Below are 18040 nucleotides of genomic sequence, written 5' to 3' on the forward strand. Positions count from 1 at the left end.
GTTAGAAACATTTCAGATCAATGCCCAATTCCATTAGGAAAATGTGTTCGGTTTCTGTCCCCCGCCCCTCACTCCCCCTAAAGTTCCTAACCTGGTCTATTTTCAGATTCACTTTTTCTTTTGCCAGACAGCTTCTCCCTGTCTCCCTGTCAAATTTGTTCTGTTTTGTTTTTAGATAATTATCCTGCTTGCTGTCTAACAGTCTATTGGGTTACAGAAATAAACTTGGTGTATGGACTTTAATATTAGAATACATGATTTGGGTGCTTGGCAACATTGTGCACATTTATGACAGTTGTCACATCCTTCATAGCTAACTTCCATCAATCAAAGTCAGTGGGAAAATCAGTAGGGAGTCACAGGTTTTAGTCACATGATATTGTGCTTAAGACCACAGATGATTCATTTAATAGCTGCAGAAGAACTGACATTGAGTGACAAGTTAGGTGCAGTCACATGTTTCACTTAACAACCACATTGTTTAGCAATGGAGTTGCAGCCCAGATGTATTTGTTAAGTAAGGACTACGCTGTAAATGTAAGCTTGTAAAACCATAATGAGATTTTAGTAGGGGAGAACCTGACAGTAAGAAGCTATAAGATATAAAAAGGAAAAAGACATTGTGTATTCTTGGTTAGAGGCAATAGCCAATTTTGGGCTGTAAGTTGTATATAGTCTTACACAGCATGCACTCAAAAGTAGGCATGATTAGAAAAAGTGGACAGATCTAATGATGGAAGGGCAGATGTAACTAGAGAGGAAAAAGAATAGCATTCCTATTAATCACATGAAGAAATATAATATTCTGTCTTCAGTAGTGCCTGAAGTCAGAAGAACGGCATTAAAGTCATAATAAACAGTTACATGAATTGCCCAATGTTGTCTTTTAAACTTAGAAAATAAGGTATTCTAAACCAGAATATTTAACTTGTACATTCTAACATTTTTTTAATGAAGTGAAATTCTGGAAAAAATGAAGGCATTCACAACCTCAATTGGTACTGGTAACTCCATCACTAAGATACATGATTATATAGTGAAAAAGTACCAATTTACAACAGCAGTTCCAATTAAGCAAATTACACACATGAAGATAACATCACATGATCACAACTTAGAAGTTCCTGTTGGCTTCCCCTTGATTTCAGTTGTTGGAAGCTAGCAGAGAAGATTGCAGATTGTGATCATGTGATTGCTGGACGCTGCAACTATCATATTTAGGGCCAGTTACCAAGAATTGCCAAATTGGTTGCAACTTCAAGAACTATCCATACATTTTCTCATTTAACACCATTGTAACTTTGAATAGTTGCTGAACGTGCAGTTCCCAAGAAAAACTAGCTACATTTTGGATATTTTATTTTTTAAATAATTGAAAGGTTCAGTGGACAAAAGAATGGCATGTCCTTATGTACACTGAACCGTAGTGCCCTGGTTTCCAAACTGCAAAGCCACAGCCCCCCAGTGAACATCCAACAGCAATGCATATTATTTTAATACTTAATAAGTAGAATTGTTCATTTGCTGCCTTAGAACATAGTTTGGGAATCACTAGGAGGGCCATGAAAAAAATACTGAGGCATTTAAAATATTATGAACTAGGAAAGTTTGAGAATCTCTGGCTTATTGTTACTTTAGCATATGGTTGGTATATAATGCTCTCAACATATTGATAGGATTATTGAGAAAGTAATACTATAGGTTATCTTGATTTTTGATATGTGGTATTAAAATATACTTTAAAATGAAGTGCCTGTAATTATTTTAAATTATTTGAATTATAATTTGAATTTTTTTCAAATGTTTCCAATTATTCCAGTATAGAGATCAGCAAAATTGACACAATTATCAGACACAAGAGAAGAGAATTGGAGCTGTCTTGTTCTGTATTAGCAAGAGTGGCAAGGTAAAATAGATACCTGGTTAGAAACTTGTTATTAAAAATGTTTAAATTAGTAATAAATCTATACCATCTGGTACCAATATCTTAAATCAAGTAATATTTGGATTTCCTCCATTTTTAAAGCAGTGCTTTCGGAAATATTTGACTTTGATTAAGTATGATTCATTTCCACCCAAAAAGCCAGCCATGGTTAACATTAATTAGGATTAATTTCAGAAGAAACAAACTTTTTTAATTTCAAAAGAAGCAAGAATCTTTCATATACACATTTTTTCCATATACGTACAGACTATTTTTGTTCTTTTTCATTTTTCTTTTCAGTCTCTATGAATGAGATCTGTGTTGTTGTGTTTTTGGTTTATAACTATACAGCAAATTAAATCAATAAGTCAGAACCAAAGCATGAGGAAATTACATGAATTAAATTCCATTTACACGATGCTATGTTTTTAGGGACATTTCATAAATTCAATGTTAAGATATTTTGGAGATTAGATGATAATTGCTAAAGATTGCATAATTTATCAGAATATAAAATATTGGGGTTTCTTAATTTGGGAAAAGTGTTTCCCAAATTTTATGTGTTTACAGATGCCAAAGTATTTGAAACCAGCAAACAATTTGACTACATAGCAAAGCTTTTTAAAAAAATGTCCATATAATGCATTTTTTTTTTTTACAGAATTCCTTCCATATGTTCTGAAGCAGAAATAGCACCTTGTCTTGTTCTGGAAACAGTTTTTTCAATAAGTACTTCACCTTTGGAAAACTTTGGTAAATTATTTTTGTAAGTTTTATTTAGTTTATATAAAGCATTGTAAAATTTAAATCACCTTCATTTAATAGCTGTGTTGCTATTATTATAATTACTATAAAATATTTCAGCAGTGTGTTATAATGGTATAAATATATCTTCTTATTTTGCATGTGTGTGAACATTTTAATATGAAAAACTGGACAAGTCTTTATGAAAATGAAAACTTGAGATGAAGATAGAACAGAATGTGCAGCTTTGGGTCTAGACCAGTGGTGGCTAACCTTTTTGTTGTTGGGTGCCAAAAATGCAGGCACGTGATAGCGCACGTGCGGGGACCCATAATGCAAGGTCCCCCCCCCACATGCGCATGCACACAATACCACCATCCCCTATGCGCACCGCACTGCTCCCCTCCAAGCTGAGCTTGGTATTTCTTCCGGAGGGCCAGGGGAGGCGATTTTTGCCCTCCCAGGCTCCAAGAAAGCCTCCGGAGCCTGGGGGGGGGCAGAAAACGGGCCCAACGGGCCTTTCGGAAGCTTGGGTTAGGCTGTTGGTTTGAGCTCCGAGCTTGGCAATTTGGTTGCAAACATTTCATCACCATTTGAGGAGACATCGGCAGTGTGTTTTGAATTGTGCTCGTGTGCCGGAATACAAGTCTTTAAATGCCTTTTTATGAGATGCAAATTAGTCTGAATGTTGTTTGTTCAGATATTTCTGAGTCATAGTCTGATTTCAGACTGCATCAATATACACATTAATATACACATATAATATACCCATTAATATTGATCTAGTCTACCGATCGCTGAGAATGAAAAAACTGCATCAATCACAATCTCAAAGGTAGCATTTAAAACAAACAAACAGGCACCTCACTACGCAGCAACAAAATTATAACCCATCGTCTCAAGAAATTGGACCACGTCTCAGTAACAATAGCCAGCCACTCAAACTATCAAACAAGCCAAAACCATATTGGAATGAAGTTCCACTACAAAGGAGAAATAGATAGATTCTTGAGTGAGTTGAATACAGCATATTTGGAGAATCATATAATTCCTGGAAGCAAGTTGTGGGTTTTTGTTGTTCTCAGATATTAGGAATGCTCCTGACACAGTCCAAGACTTCATCATAAATGTGCAAAGTGCTTAGTATTAGCTGTTCAGATAGCTTTATAATAAACCAGTGCAAACCTTCTATGTACAGGTAGTCCTTGAGTTACAAATGTAATGGAGCCTGCCCATTCCATTCATAATCCAAGGATTTGTGGGAGTGAATCCTGTACCTTGAATGCGATCACTTCCTCCTTTCGCCCATGCATTCACTAACCAAATGCGAGGCTTGCTAAGTGCACTTGAGGTATCAGAGTGGGAAGGCCATGGGAGGGTTAGTGATGGAACAGACCAACTGCTTCAGACCACCCAAGGCCTCCCCCTACCCACTGAAATACTTTGTGCTCCCCACAATTGCTCCCCCCCCTCAACCTGCCGTACCAGGTCACTTACTTTGTGAAGATCTGTCTCCTTTCTAGTGTCTCTGTTTCTTTGCCTGCATGTGGTGAGAACAGAATGTGGCTTCTCTGATTATCAAATCTGCCTGTCACTCCTGAAGCAGTGGGCAGCCACAGTGAGTCTCCTCAAAAGGCTTCCAGGCTCCATGCAGAAAAGCATTTGCATGAAGGGAGGCTTTGAGGCAATGAACTCACATTGCTCCAACCTCTTCATTAATGTACAACCACTTTTCCCACAGAGACTGAAACCTAGGTGCCCTGATCCCGCGGGACATCAGGCAACCATTCTCTGCAAAAGCAAATGGGTGTCTGAACTTGCGTGAGACCATACTCTCCATAGGTTTCCAGTCTTCATCTGGGTGAAAAGTGTTTGAGTGAAAAGCTTTGTTTTAAGCACCTTATTTCCATGCAGATGAAGTTTCCAGTCTCTGTCAGGACATCAAGTGTTTGAGCAACCCTGGGGCAGTTAGAAACGGAGCAAATCACTCCATTTCCAACTGCCCAGGGTCTCTCAAACATTTGGTGCCCTAAAGGAGACTGGAAACTTTATCTGCATGGAAATGAGGCGCTTGAAAATGGAGCTTCTCTTCAGCAGAGGCCTTGAGGAAAGGCCTTTCTTGGCTAAAACGGACCACCAGAGCAACGCACGCTCCTTCTGGGTGTTCCGTTCTTGGCAGCAAAGGCTTTTTTTCAAAGATGGCAAAAGGCTTTGCAAACAGAAGGAAAGCTTTGATGTTTCAGGCCTTCCCTTGCTGCAGCTCTCATTCAGACCTCCATTTACAGAGAACAGAGGCCTAAAGTACTATGAGATCACGCGAGATCAATAGTGTGAGTTCTCACACTATTGATCTAGTGTGATCTTGTGGTACATTAGGCCTCCAATCTCTGTATACACATCAAAGGCCAAGAAAGTGAAGGCTCTCCAGATCTTCATAAGGTGAATATGCACAGGCCTCTGAAGTTGTTCGTAAGAGCAAAGAACGTCGTGGTGCTGCAATATTCATAATTTCGGGAATTGTTCATAAAAGCTAGGATTCGCTTATCGCATAACTTCAAACGTTCGCTAAGGGAACGTTCGTAAGTCAGGGACTACCTGTATTTACATTTGTATTGATTTATACTATGGTGGTGAGTTAGAATGCAGTGTTGCAGACTAATTCTGCTGACTGCCAGTAGTTCAATCCCAACCAGCTCAAGATGGACTCAGCCTTCCATCATTCTGAGGTCAGTAAAATGAGGACTCAGATTGTTGGGGGCAATATGCTGACTCTGTAAACAGCTCATAGAGAGCTGTAAAGCAGAATGGAGCGGTATATAAGTCTGTTATTGCAATTGCTACACACATGAGAGGAGCAGAAAAGATAGCAGTTAATATCAGCTAAAGCGATGTTTAGTGATTTTGTTGACTGTACATTAAACTGTAATATAACTTTTCTATAAAAACACTACAAAATAATCAACTTACAGCAACGATAAAATAATTGAATCTGTTCTCACTGAATAATTTGTCAGTATTTGTAAAATAATTATTATTTTTACTGTGTCACAACAAAGTGTTTTTATTTAAATATTAGGATCTTCTAAATCAGGACATGTTGTTACATGTGTCCATGAAGGAGAAGAAAAAAAGCAGACTTCCAGTACTACTGGCACAAAAGAAACAAAAAGGAAAGTTTCAGATACTACTCCCAGAAGACGATCTACCCGAAATATTAAAACAGAAACTTCATATCAGTGTCAGAGTTCACCAAAATCCAGTAACACTGGATATGAGGCCAGTGGTGATGGTAGCTCATTTGTGAATGTTTCTTTTACGGAATTGGAGAAATTAACCTCTAAACGGAAAGCTAGAAGAAATGTTAAACAGCAGGAACCTTTGGCTAAAAAGAAACTAAGAAGTTCTGGGCGTTACGGAAAAGTATCTAGTAATATAGATTTTGATGAACCTGATGAGACAGAGATAACCTTGCTATTAGACAAAGGCAACTTAGCAGACAGTGAAAATAGCACCTCTGACCTTACTCATAAAAATGATGTTGACACCGAATCTTCTAATGGCTTAGAAAACTCCTATGTAGCATATAAGAAGAAACCTAAGGAATGCTGCTGTGAAGGGCAAGATACATTGGATATCTTAGAAACTGGTTCCCATGTTCAAGATCCTCCATCACTTGCCTTAGAAAAAGCTGCTGGTTCTTGTGTTGAGGATCTTCCTTTGCTCACTCTAGAGAGAAACACTGAAAAATGTGAAGAAAAAGTTGACATTGAAACTGAAAACAAGTTATATTATAAAAATACTGCTAAGCAAGATCAGCATTTAAATATTTCTGGAGAACAATTGTGTGATGATAATATTACATTTACTCTTCAGTCTCCAGAATTAGGTATCGCCGCCATTGAATTGCCAGCAAAATTGGATCCTCTGGCAGTAACATATCAAATAGTAGAAAGTCCTGGGAAAGAATTAGGGAAAACAGAATGCATGTTAATAGTAGATGACATTTCAGCTGTTTCTAGACATGAGTTGCTAGGAGGATCAGAATCTGTTCCAATAGCAGATAATTTATTGGCTGGTACTAGAAATGAATTCCAGGAAAAACTGGAATCTGAGGTAATAGCAAATAAACTAGTGTCTTGTCATAGAAATGAATTAAGAAAACCAGAATCTTCCGCAATAGATGGAATACTGGAGAAACCTATAACTGAATTTGCAGAAGAAATAGTCACGAAGCCGCTAGATAATATCACAAGTGAAGTCCCGTTGTATTCTTTAGGTGTGCAAGATGTTGAAATTGAAAAAAAAGATTCAAATGTATATATAACCAATGAATATCTAAATAATAATGACTTATTAATAAACGTTTCCTCAGAGAATAAACTTAATCTGTCTTTTGAAAATGATAAAGTGGAAATTGAAACTATTACATCACCCAAGATATGTACTGAAGATATTAAACACTTTAACAAAGATGACAATGAGATAGTATCTATAGAATATGACTCATTTAATATTAATCGTAGTGCATATCAGCTTGACCAACCATTAATAAATGACAATATAGAGCAGAAAGCAAATTTCTTACAAAATGATAATAAACATTCTGTATCACTTTCAAATTCTGATAAGAAAGAAGCAAAAGAAAGTTTCAGAGATAAAAAGACACGAACCAGAAGATCACGATTTCATTCTCCATCAACCACTTGGTCCCCATCCAAGCGAGAGGGGAAAAGATCTCAATCCCCATTCCCAAACAGGGAAATTGTGGGGGAAGGTAGAATGTCTCGATCTCCCAAAAGGGATATTTTCAAAGAAAGTCAAAGATCTTTATCCAAATCTCCTAAAAGAAATCCTGTAACATCTGCATCCAGTTCTCCCAGAACAGATAGCCTGAAAGAAAAGAAACAGTCACTGCTGAGTTCTCCCAGAAAAGATCATTTAAGAGAAGGAAGAAATTCTCCAACCAACTCTCCAAAAAAAGATTATATCAAAGATGGAGTAAGATCTTCTCAGATGCAAGCTAAGGAATCACCTCCACGGTACAAATGTAGGTCTCCCAGTAAGGACAGAGCTAATGATAAAAATGAATTTAGAAGAGAGAATGAAAGAGGGAGAAGTAGGAGAAGGTGGTCACAGTCACGATCAAGATCTCGATCCAGATCCAGATCCAGATCTAAACCAAGAACTAAAGGGCCATCATTCCCTAGAAATGAGAGGGATGGTTATTCACCACCTCAATGGAAGGAAAGATGGACAAATGATAATTGGAGAAGCCCCAGAGGAAATGATAGATACAAAAAAAGTGAACAGCAGAAACAAACAGAGTGTATGAAAAGTGAAAGAGATAGTGTAAATAAAGATGCAGATACACAGAGTTCTTCCGAGCAGTACAGAAAGGATTATCCAGATTGGGTGATGGAAAGAATAAATTCAGTTCCAGAAACAAAGAATAGAGAAAGAGAGAATTTTAGAAATCAGCAACGGGAAGAAAATAGGCACAATGATTCAGGGGCTTTGTGGAGTGGAAATTATGGTTCAGGTTGGAATTCAAACCATGGCAGAGGCAGTCGTGGCAGAGGTTGTTTCACATATGGAGAGCAGGCTGAAAGTCGCTGGCAAAATAGGAAAGCCCACTCAAGGAATGCAAATAGTTCTAGTAATGAAACTTCTAGATTTCCAGAACATCACCCATTCAAACGTAAAGCAGAACAAGATTTCACTTTCGATACACCTGCTGATAGATCTGGGTGGACAACTGCATCAAGCTGGGCTATAAGAAAGACTTTACCAGCTGACGTACAGAATTACTATTCAAGAAGAGGTAGAAATTCTTCAAGCCCACAGTCTATATGGACAAAAGAAGAAGTAGCATCTGAGCAAGGTAATTATTTCTCCTATACCTCTTAACTCCTAGATGGAAATCCACATGTAGCCCCCAAGTCCCCTTTTTAAAAAACACTTGTTTGTAAACAGTATACAAATATACACTATGTGCACAATTATTAGGCAAGTTGCATTTTGGAGGATTAATTTTATATGTTCTCAGTCAATCCAAAATGTTAATAAACCTCAAACCTAAATATTTAAGAAAATAAAAGTGATGTTTTGGTTTTCTTAGGAGAATATCTATCTATGCACAATTATTGGGCAACTATTAGTATGCAGAATTATTATGCAACTAAATGAAAAATGAACATTTGTCCATCTCATTTATTTACATCTATTAAAGTGAGAATAATAACTCTAAATGTACAAACATTTCTAACATTAAAAAAAAATCAGTGACCAATATAGCTACCCTTCTTTTCAATTACGGTCATAAGCCTGCCATTTATGAAATTTATCAGTTTCTTGATCTGTTGGCAATCAACAGTGCAGCAGCAACCACAGCCTCCCAGACACTGTTCAGAGAGGTATGCTGTTTTCCTTTACCGTAAATCTCCCATTTAAGAAGGTCTCACAAGTTTTCAATAGGGCTTAAGTCAGAAAGGGAGTCATGTCATTATTCTTTCATCTTTAAGGCCTTTACTGACTAGCCACACAGTGGAGTACTTTGATGCATGCAATGGAGCATTGTCCTGCATAAAAATCATGGTCTTTATGAAAGATGCAGACTTTTTCCTGTACCATTGCTTGATATCTTCTTGTCTTCTAAAAACTGGTAATAGATTTGGGAGTTTATTTTGAGTCCATCTTCAACCCGAAAAAGTCCAACTACCTCACCTTTAATATTACCATACCATACCTCCACCTTGCTGGCATCTGAGTCAAAGTGGGGCTCTGTGCCCACTATTGATCCAGCCATGGGCCCATCCAATAGGTCCATCAAGAGTCACTCTCGTCTCTTCAATTCATAAAATCATAAAAAATCTGTCTTTGCCTAGACTTGCTATTTCAATTTATACGTCTTGTTCAGTGTGGTCGGGTTTCAGCCTCCCTTACCTTGACCATGTCTCTGAATACTGAATACCTTGTACTACCTGAAAGCCACTCCAGATAGTTCTGGAATATGACAACACTGGAGGATAATGGCTTCTTGGTAACTTTATGTTTGATTCTTCTCAAATCTTTGGCAGTTAATATGGAGTCAATGGAGAAAGTAGCAATAAAATCAAAGTCATGGTCGTGTGATGTTGCACAATGATCACTGGTGATGTACTTAATGACCACAGTGGATTGACATTATAAGCTTGTCATGATCATGTGATGTTTCATTTAATGATTGCATTGCATAGTGATAAAATATTAAACTTACCAAGGTAAATAATTTGGTGTGGAATATCCAATTAATGCCACGATATATATTTCATTTTAATGTGCTAAATCACTTGATGTATTGGGACTAGTTTTTAATTGTATGTGGAGAGTGTAAGAGAGAGAGACAGATCTGGTATCAGATTCTCTTCTGTTCATGGACACCACTTTACTTTTTGGGAGGGAGGGATAATCTTTTTGTATACCTTCTTTTTAAAAATGTCTGTTCTTCTCTGATAGATCCAAACTTCAAAGACCAAACCAGCCAACAAAGTGATGCTTCTCAGCTACCAGTAAATGTATTGCAACCTCAGATGAATGTAATGACATCAGTAAACACACAGCATCAGCCGATGAGTATCTTCCCGTATACAATGGGTGTTCCTACTCCTATTATGAACATTCAACCCAATCCATTTAACCTTCCTCCACCGGTGCCCATGCATCTTCATTCAGGACTGCCTCTTGTCCAGGTAGCAGCTTCATCCAGTGTGTCTCAGGGACCACCTCCTCCACCACCACCACCTCCTCCATCCCAGCAAATTAACTTCATTGCTTCCCAATTTGATGGACAACAGTTGCAGGTATCTATTTTAGTTGTTAAAAAACTCTACAAACTGTTAATATATGTAGAAGTAGGTACATTGTTTTAATGACAAATATTTGTATGTATGTATGACTATTATATTAGGAATACTCAAGTCTGTTTGGAAGCTCACTGAAAAATATTTGCTTGTATTCCAAGATACTTGAGCCCTGGATAAACAACATGTATATATGTTGATTTGTTTGCATATGCTTCCGAGCATCAATTTCTGGAGATATATTTTAGTAAGCAATTATTTTTAGTATATCTACCAATTGTGGAGCCAAGACATCCTGTAATTGGTGTTTCTGAGCTTGAATTAAAATTCTAATTCTGCGTCTATTGCCCCTTTCTGCATTCTTTTTTTTTTTTTTTTATAAATTATTTTTATTTTTTGTTACATAGACAACAATGGGAAAGGGAGAGGATGGAGAGAAAAAAAGGGGGGGGAGGGAAAACCCATCTTCACATACAATATGTCGTTTAATCACAGGTGCATCCCTACTAAGTTTATACATCCCGTATCTCTCTATTGTATATTTAATAATTTCTGCATTCCTTTTGCCCCTTTCTGCATTCTGTCCTTGTGTTGCTCTAAAGAATATGGTTGCTTTCCAGCTTCTCCATGGCCAAATCAAGTTATAGTAAACACAAATCCCTCCCCACATTTTCTTTCCTTTTTTATTTTCACTCCCCCCCCCCCAGCCAGCACTGTTTGTCTATAGATGTCTCAGAGGTTGTTGCTAATGTTTTGAGACAAACTGAGTAGACTAAGCCCTAGAAGTATGGCAGTGTACCCTTCAATTCTCCACCATGGTTTCTCCAGGGAAATGCAAATAACACAAACAATGTCCACCTACATACCATCTATTGTCAGCAGGGCTGTTTCCAGTTATTGCTAGCCTTACCCAGCTTTTTGACTCAGTCCTCTTCCGAGGACGCACGTGTCATCGCTTTCTCCTAATTGATTTCAGTGTAGTTTACAAAAAAATAAAAGGTTTCCAGCATTGATTTTATTTCCTTGCCTTTGTATTGGAAGCAAGGCTTAATTTCTCAGCTGTCAGTTGGGGCTGGAGCGCAGGGGCTTGTGCCCATTGCTCGCCCTGAGGGACATCTGACTGCCCAAAGTGACTGACAGGGTAGGAGAGAGTGGAGCGCTCTTTGTCTGGTCACTAAGTGTGATCCAGGTCCCTGCTTGCTACATCGGCTGACACTATCACGCCTGATATTCTGCCTCCGAAACCACAGTTTCCCTCAGTAAGTTGGAATTGATTGACAGCAACCGAGACTGAGGAGTTTGAAGTTGGTGGGGCAGCTTTCCTTAAGGAGAGTCACCGCTTCGTTCCTGTGGCCGCTACAGCCAACCGTGAACTGCGCTTTCAGTAGTGGGAGAGGTGCGGCTGTCAGATCATTGCCTCATTGCTTCTAATCAGCAGTTGCCTTTGCTGTTGATGCGCTGCTTCTACCGCCAGCCCTTTGATCTTTCGGGGTCTGGCTTTGTCGGTGGTACTTGCAGAGCGCCCAGACGCTGAGACTGAGAGAGAGAGAGAGCGAAGAGAAGGAAGCAGGTGAGCGCCAGATCAGTCAGAACTTTCCCTTGCCGATCTTTTCCCTGTGGTTACCAGCGCCAGTTGCAGGCTTCCATTGACCATTAGAAAGGATGTGAACCGCCATTTTGTTTAGTTGTCAAATAGCTGTCAAATCGATCAAGATGGCACCCGAGGCTTCTGTGATGGGCGCTGAGGGGAATTTGAGCCCAGGCATTTCCAATCAGGGGCTCCTAATAACGGTGGAGGCTTCCACCTCCCAGGCTGGGGCTGACCCTAAGGGGCACAGGAGGGCAGAAAAATCTGCTGGCTATTCTTCCAAGAGTAAAAAAATCAACTAAATCAGCCTCCAGTTTTGAGAAAGGAGAAGACCAAGCACCTAGCAAACAAGGTTCCAAGTCTTCCTCTCACAGGCCCCCCTCCTCTTCCTCAAAGGGGGATCAGGTGTCCCAGGCCAGCAGCAATAGATCCTTCTCACCTATTCTCTTGGAGCAGAAACCTGGACCTTTCAGTCCTCTGTTTCCTATTAATACCTCAGGCCTGTGGGGGGGTCAGGTGCAGATCTACAAGGACACATATTGCAAGATGTCCAGTTGGGGGCTGTGGGCAGCAGACCTGTTGAGGCTATGTCCACCCCTACAGCTGTGGGGCTTCACCCTGACCTGCAACTGCCTCCCCTGGCTTTGCCCAACATCCAGGACATAATAGCTTCAACCATTTCCCAGGGCATAGCTGCGGGCCTACAACAGGGATCTGGAGCAGCCCCACCTATGGCTCCTGGGGATAACCAGGAGCCATAGGTGGGGCTGCATGTGCGAAGAATCGGAATGGCGGCCAGGGCTCTTTCGTCTTAGGACGATCTGACGAAAAAGCGCTGGGAGCCCTTGGAACCGGCTTCTTACTGCCCTTGCCGGGGTCCCCCGGGATGACGAAGATTCAGGGGACGTGTGCGGGCCAGAAGTTGAGGGGGGCCGATGCCTTCCGTCGATCTGGGGCCTCGGATTCTCCGGCGTGGCTTGGCGTTCTCGGTGGCGGGAGTGGCAGCTCTATGGTGGCGGCGGAGGCGGAGGCGATTGAGGGCGTTTTGCGGCGGCTTCAGCAGCTGTGGGGTTTTCCAACCCTTTCCTTGCAATTGTTACAGCTTGGTGAGCAGCTTGGTGAGCTTACAGTGTCTGTGTTAAATGGCTATTGCCATCTCTTGGAACCGGGGAATCCGAACGGGGCTTCTTCTTGGACTCGGCGAATCGGGTGGCTGACTGTGTGTGCTGTGGCCGGAGCCTTTTCCGGATGCCCCCCCCCCTCCATATTTGGCTCAGCTTCTCCATCGATGCTACTGCCCTCAACAGCGCTGCTCCTTTCACCAACGCTGTCTCCTTTACCAACGCTGCCTCTGGTACCATCACTGCTCTTTTCAGCAACATAGCCCCCCCCCCCCCCCCCCACCAGCACTGTTTCTTTTACCAACGCTGCCTTCTTTTCCAATGCTGCCTTTTCTACCAACATTGGTTTCCTGCCATTCTGGACTTTGACCATCTGACTTCCCTCACCTATATATTTAGGGCCTTTGAACCTGTTTTCTTAGCCCTGACTGTTACCATCACTACTATTTCCCATGGCCTGTGGACTACCAATATTGCCATTGTTATTACTTTCCACTACGCCCCTTGGACTGCTAACTGTCCCTGGCATTCCAGGGACATCAGGGACATTATTCCATCTGCTCCCTACTCTTACAATCGTCATCTATTCCACCGTCCACCGGATTGGACTTTTTTGTACATCCACTTTTGTACACCCACCTACGAACTTCGCATGGTTGCGTAATTTTTAACTGGTATGGTGAGTGTATGGGATTTGTATGTGATTGAGTGAATGATCCCACTTTTTATTGCCTATTACTGTTGTATTTTTTGTGTTTTAATTACTACATGGGGACTGCTTGGGGTGAACGAATGAGTGTGTCTGATTCGGAGGACCTGTCGAGGAAAGCGGGGGTCATTGGGGTGGTTGGGGGAATTACGGACACGGGAGTGGGCCGGAGCATTACGGTCATAACGGGGAGGGGCAGATATGGCGGGGACTTTAGGGCTGGCCATTACCGGGGAAGGAGGGCTCGCTACGTTACAGAGATCGCTCCTTCCGGCCCTATGAGTCCCACTCCAAGGCCAGATGGCGCGAGTAATCAGGACCCTGGTCTCAGGCTGTTGTCGCTAAATGCCAGGTCTGTGGTTCATAAGGCTCCTCTCGTCCGGGACTTAATTTTAGACGAGAGGGCAGACCTGGCATGTATTACTGAAACTTGGCTGGGCCCGGAGGGAGGAGTCCCCCTCGTAGAGATGTGCCCAGAGGGATTTCAGGTGCTCCATCAGCCGAGAGCTCAGAGAAGGGGTGGGGGTGTGGCTATTGTTATCAGAGAGTCTTTAGTACCTCGTAGGATCCCTGCTCCGGAGCTTGTCGGGTGTGAGTGCCTGCTGGTGAAGTTGGACCTCAAGGGTCAAGTGGGTCTGCTGTTAATGTACCTGCCTCCCAACAGCATTGCAGCAGCCCTCCCCTCGCTCCTTGAGTCGGTAGCCAAGCTGGCAATTGAGTTCCCCAGGCTTATGGTTCTGGGGGATTTCAATTTGCCTTCGCTCGGTGAACACTCTGATGGAGCGCAGGAGTTCATGGCTTCCATGACAGCCATGGGCTTGACCCAAGTAATTCGGGGCCCAACCCACTCGACGGGTCACATGCTCGACCTAGTATTTCTTTCGGAGCAGTGGACTTGTGATCTTGGTCTGAGGGGGAGTGAGATCGTACCCCTGTCGTGGTCAGACCACTACCTACTGAGGCTTGACTTTTGGAGACCAAACCCCCACTGTAGGGAGGAGGAACCGACCAGGTGGTTCCGCCCCAGGCGACTTATGGACCCTCTGAGGTTCCAGACGGAGCTTGGGGTTATTCCTGATACCCTCGCCCGCAGTCCGGCGGAGACTCTGGTTGCTGCTTGGAACTCGGCAGCGACGGAGTCTCTTAACCGGATTGCGCCTCTACGGCCGCTCCGAAGCAGTGGATCCAGGAGGGCTCCTTGGTTTACCGAGGAACTCCGGGAGAGGAAGCGCCGGAAGAGACGCCTAGAGCACCAATGGAGATCCAATAAATCCGAATCGAACCGAGCACTTTTAACATCTTGCATCAGAGAATACATCCGGGCAATCAGGACGTCTAAAAGAACTTACATTGCCACTCTGATTGCTTCCGCTGAGTCGCGCCCAGCCGCCCTGTTCAGGATAACCCGTTCCCTCCTAAATAGGAGGGATACGGGGGATCCTTTGCAGGGCAGGGCTGAGGATTACATCCAGTTTCTCGCGGATAAAGTTGCTCGGTTTCGGACGGACTTGGACTCCAATTCTGCAGAACCAGCCGAGGCACTAAGGGATAATCTGGTAGGCCATCGCTGGGTTGAGTTTCAGGCAGTTGCCCCTGAGGACGTGGACAAGGCCATGAGAGCTGTAAGTGCCTCCACATGTGTACTGGACCCGTGCCCCTCCTGGCTGGTTGTTAACAGCAGGGAGGTGACACGGGGCTGGATCCAGGCGGTTGTCACCGCCTCCCTTCGGGAGGGGGTCTTTCCCCCCGCTCTTAAGGCGGGGGTGGTGAGACCCCTCCTGAAGAAACCATCTTTGGATCCAGCCGTTCTAAACAACTATCGTCCAGTCTCCAACCTCCCCTTTGCGGGGAAGGTTGTTGAGAAGGTGGTGGCCTTTCAGCTCCAGCGGTCCTTGGAGGAAGCTAGTTATCTTGATCCATTCCAGTCTGGCTTCAGGCCTGGCTACAGCACAGAAACCGCTTTGGTCGCATTGACCGATGATCTCTGGAGAGCCAAGGATGGAGGCCATGCCTCCATCCTGGTACTCCTTGACCTCTCAGCGGCTTTCGATACCATCGACCATGGTATCCTTCTGTGACGACTGCGGGAGGTGGGGGTGGGAGGCACTGTTTTACGGTGGTTCTCCTCTTACCTCTCGGACAGGTCGCAGTCGGTGTTAGTCGGAGGGCAGAGATCGACCCCTAGGCCCCTAACATATGGGGTGCCGCAGGGTTCGGTCCTGTCCCCCCTACTTTTTAATATCTACATGAAACCGCTGGGCGAGATCATTCGGCGGCACGGGATAAAATACCACCAGTATGCGGACGATACACAGTTGTATCCGTCCGCCCCGTGCCAACTCAATGAAGCGGTGGACGTGATGAGCCAGGGCCTTGAGGCTGTTAGAGACTGGATGAGGGTTAACAAGCTTGTGCTCAATCCAGATAAGACCGAGTGGCTGTTGTGCTTCCCTCCCACTAATTTGCCAAGTGTTCCATCTCTCAGGCTGGGGGGTCAAATATTACGCCCCTCAGACAGGGTCCGCAACTTGGGAGTCCTCCTGGACCCACAGCTGACTTTTGAACACCATTTGTCAGCTGTGACCAGGGGGACATTTGCCCAGGTTCGCCTGGTGCACCAGTTGCGCCCCTACCTGAACCGGGAGGCTCTCACAACAGTCACTCGTGCCCTTGTGACCTCTAGGCTGGAGTACTGCAATGTGCTCTACATGGGGCTGCCCTTGAAGAGTGTTCGGCAACTTCAGCTAGTCCAGAATGCGGCCGCGCGAGCGATCGTGGGTGCACCTCGTTTCACCCACATAACACCTATCCTCCGCGAGCTGCACTGGCTACCTGTCGATCTCCGGGTACGCTTCAAGGTGCTACTTGTCACCTACAAAGCCCTTCATGGTAGTGGATCTGGGTACTTGAGAGACCGCCTTCTGCCAATTACCTCCACTCGACCAATTAGATCCCATAGATTAGGCCTCCTCCGAGTTCCATCAGCCGGTCAATGTCGACTGGCAACCACGTGGAGGAGAGCCTTCTCGGTGGCAGCTCCGACCCTATGGAACGATCTCCCCGTGGAGATTCGTACCCTCATCACCCTCCACACCTTCCGCATAGCCCTTAAAACCTGGCTGCCCCGACAGGCCTGGGGATAAAGACCCCAACCCACCCGAATTGTATGAATGTTGTGCTTTTAACGATGTACTGTCTTATGTGTTTAATCTGTTTGTCCTCCCTTCCTTCCGAACTGTGAGCCGCCCTGAGTCCCCCCAGGGAAAAGGGCGGCATATAAATAAACTACCTATACCTATACCTATAACCCGGCTACAGTGCCAGCCCCACCTATGGCTCCTGTGGTTAACCGGCTATAGCCCCAACAGTGCAGAGGCCCTTGTCACCTACTAGGTCTCACCATAGCCAGTCCCCTGTCTCAGAAGATGGAGAAATTAAGGATGCTGAATTTTCTGGAGTTGAGGCAGTTCCAGCAGTTTCCCCAGGTCCCAACCATCGATGCCCCAGTAGCGGTTCTTCACTCGGCAACCACCATGCCTGGCTCTCAAGAGGAGGTCCTCAAGCCAGAGGACAGGAGGGCTGACCTCACGATGCAGCGCAATCATCAAGTGGCAGCTTGGGTGGTCCGGGCTTCCACTTCTGCATCATTCTTCTCCCGTTCTTGCCTATTTTGGCTGCAGCAGCTCCAACAAAGAATTCCTGCAACCGACTTGAGGGCCCATCAAGACCTCAGTAAGATAGTGGCTGCTGTCCAATTCACAGCTGATGCCACGTTTAATGCCACACGCTTTGCATCTAGGGCCATGGTCACTTCCCGCCGTCTACTGTGGCTACGCCAGTGGCAGGGAGACACGAGACATAAGTGTGGCTAGCGTATGCGCCTTATAAAGGGGGGAGTCCCTGTTTGGAGAGGCTCTAGAGCCACTCCTTATTGAGGACAAGGATAAACAGAAAATTTTACCATCAGCTTCCAGAAAAGGGGCTTCCCACACTATAGTACCTCCTTTTGAGTTCATGATTACGGCTCCATTGGCTATAAGGCCCAGGGGAGTATCGCCAGAGACAGTGTCAGCAGTCCTTTCGTTACCAGAGGGGTAACCAGGCCAAGAAGTCCTT

General features: G+C 43.7%; 1 protein-coding gene across 4 annotated transcripts in view; it reads left to right on the forward strand.

The window, feature by feature from the left end:
- SCAF11 (SR-related CTD associated factor 11) overlaps positions 1 to 18040 on the forward strand; it is an 89516-nt gene that overhangs the window by 30656 nt on the left and 40820 nt on the right. For all 4 annotated transcript variants that reach the window (XM_032222110.1, XM_032222109.1, XM_032222111.1 and 1 more), the window contains 4 exons: positions 1820 to 1906; positions 2586 to 2677; positions 5745 to 8549; positions 10163 to 10506. In XM_032222110.1, the coding sequence (XP_032078001.1) occupies positions 1820 to 1906; positions 2586 to 2677; positions 5745 to 8549; positions 10163 to 10506 (3328 nt within the window). The remainder of the gene's footprint in view (positions 1 to 1819; positions 1907 to 2585; positions 2678 to 5744; positions 8550 to 10162; positions 10507 to 18040) is intronic.

This window comes from Thamnophis elegans, chromosome 7 (assembly GCF_009769535.1).
Source record: "Thamnophis elegans isolate rThaEle1 chromosome 7, rThaEle1.pri, whole genome shotgun sequence".
Lineage (NCBI taxonomy): Eukaryota > Metazoa > Chordata > Lepidosauria > Squamata > Colubridae > Thamnophis > Thamnophis elegans.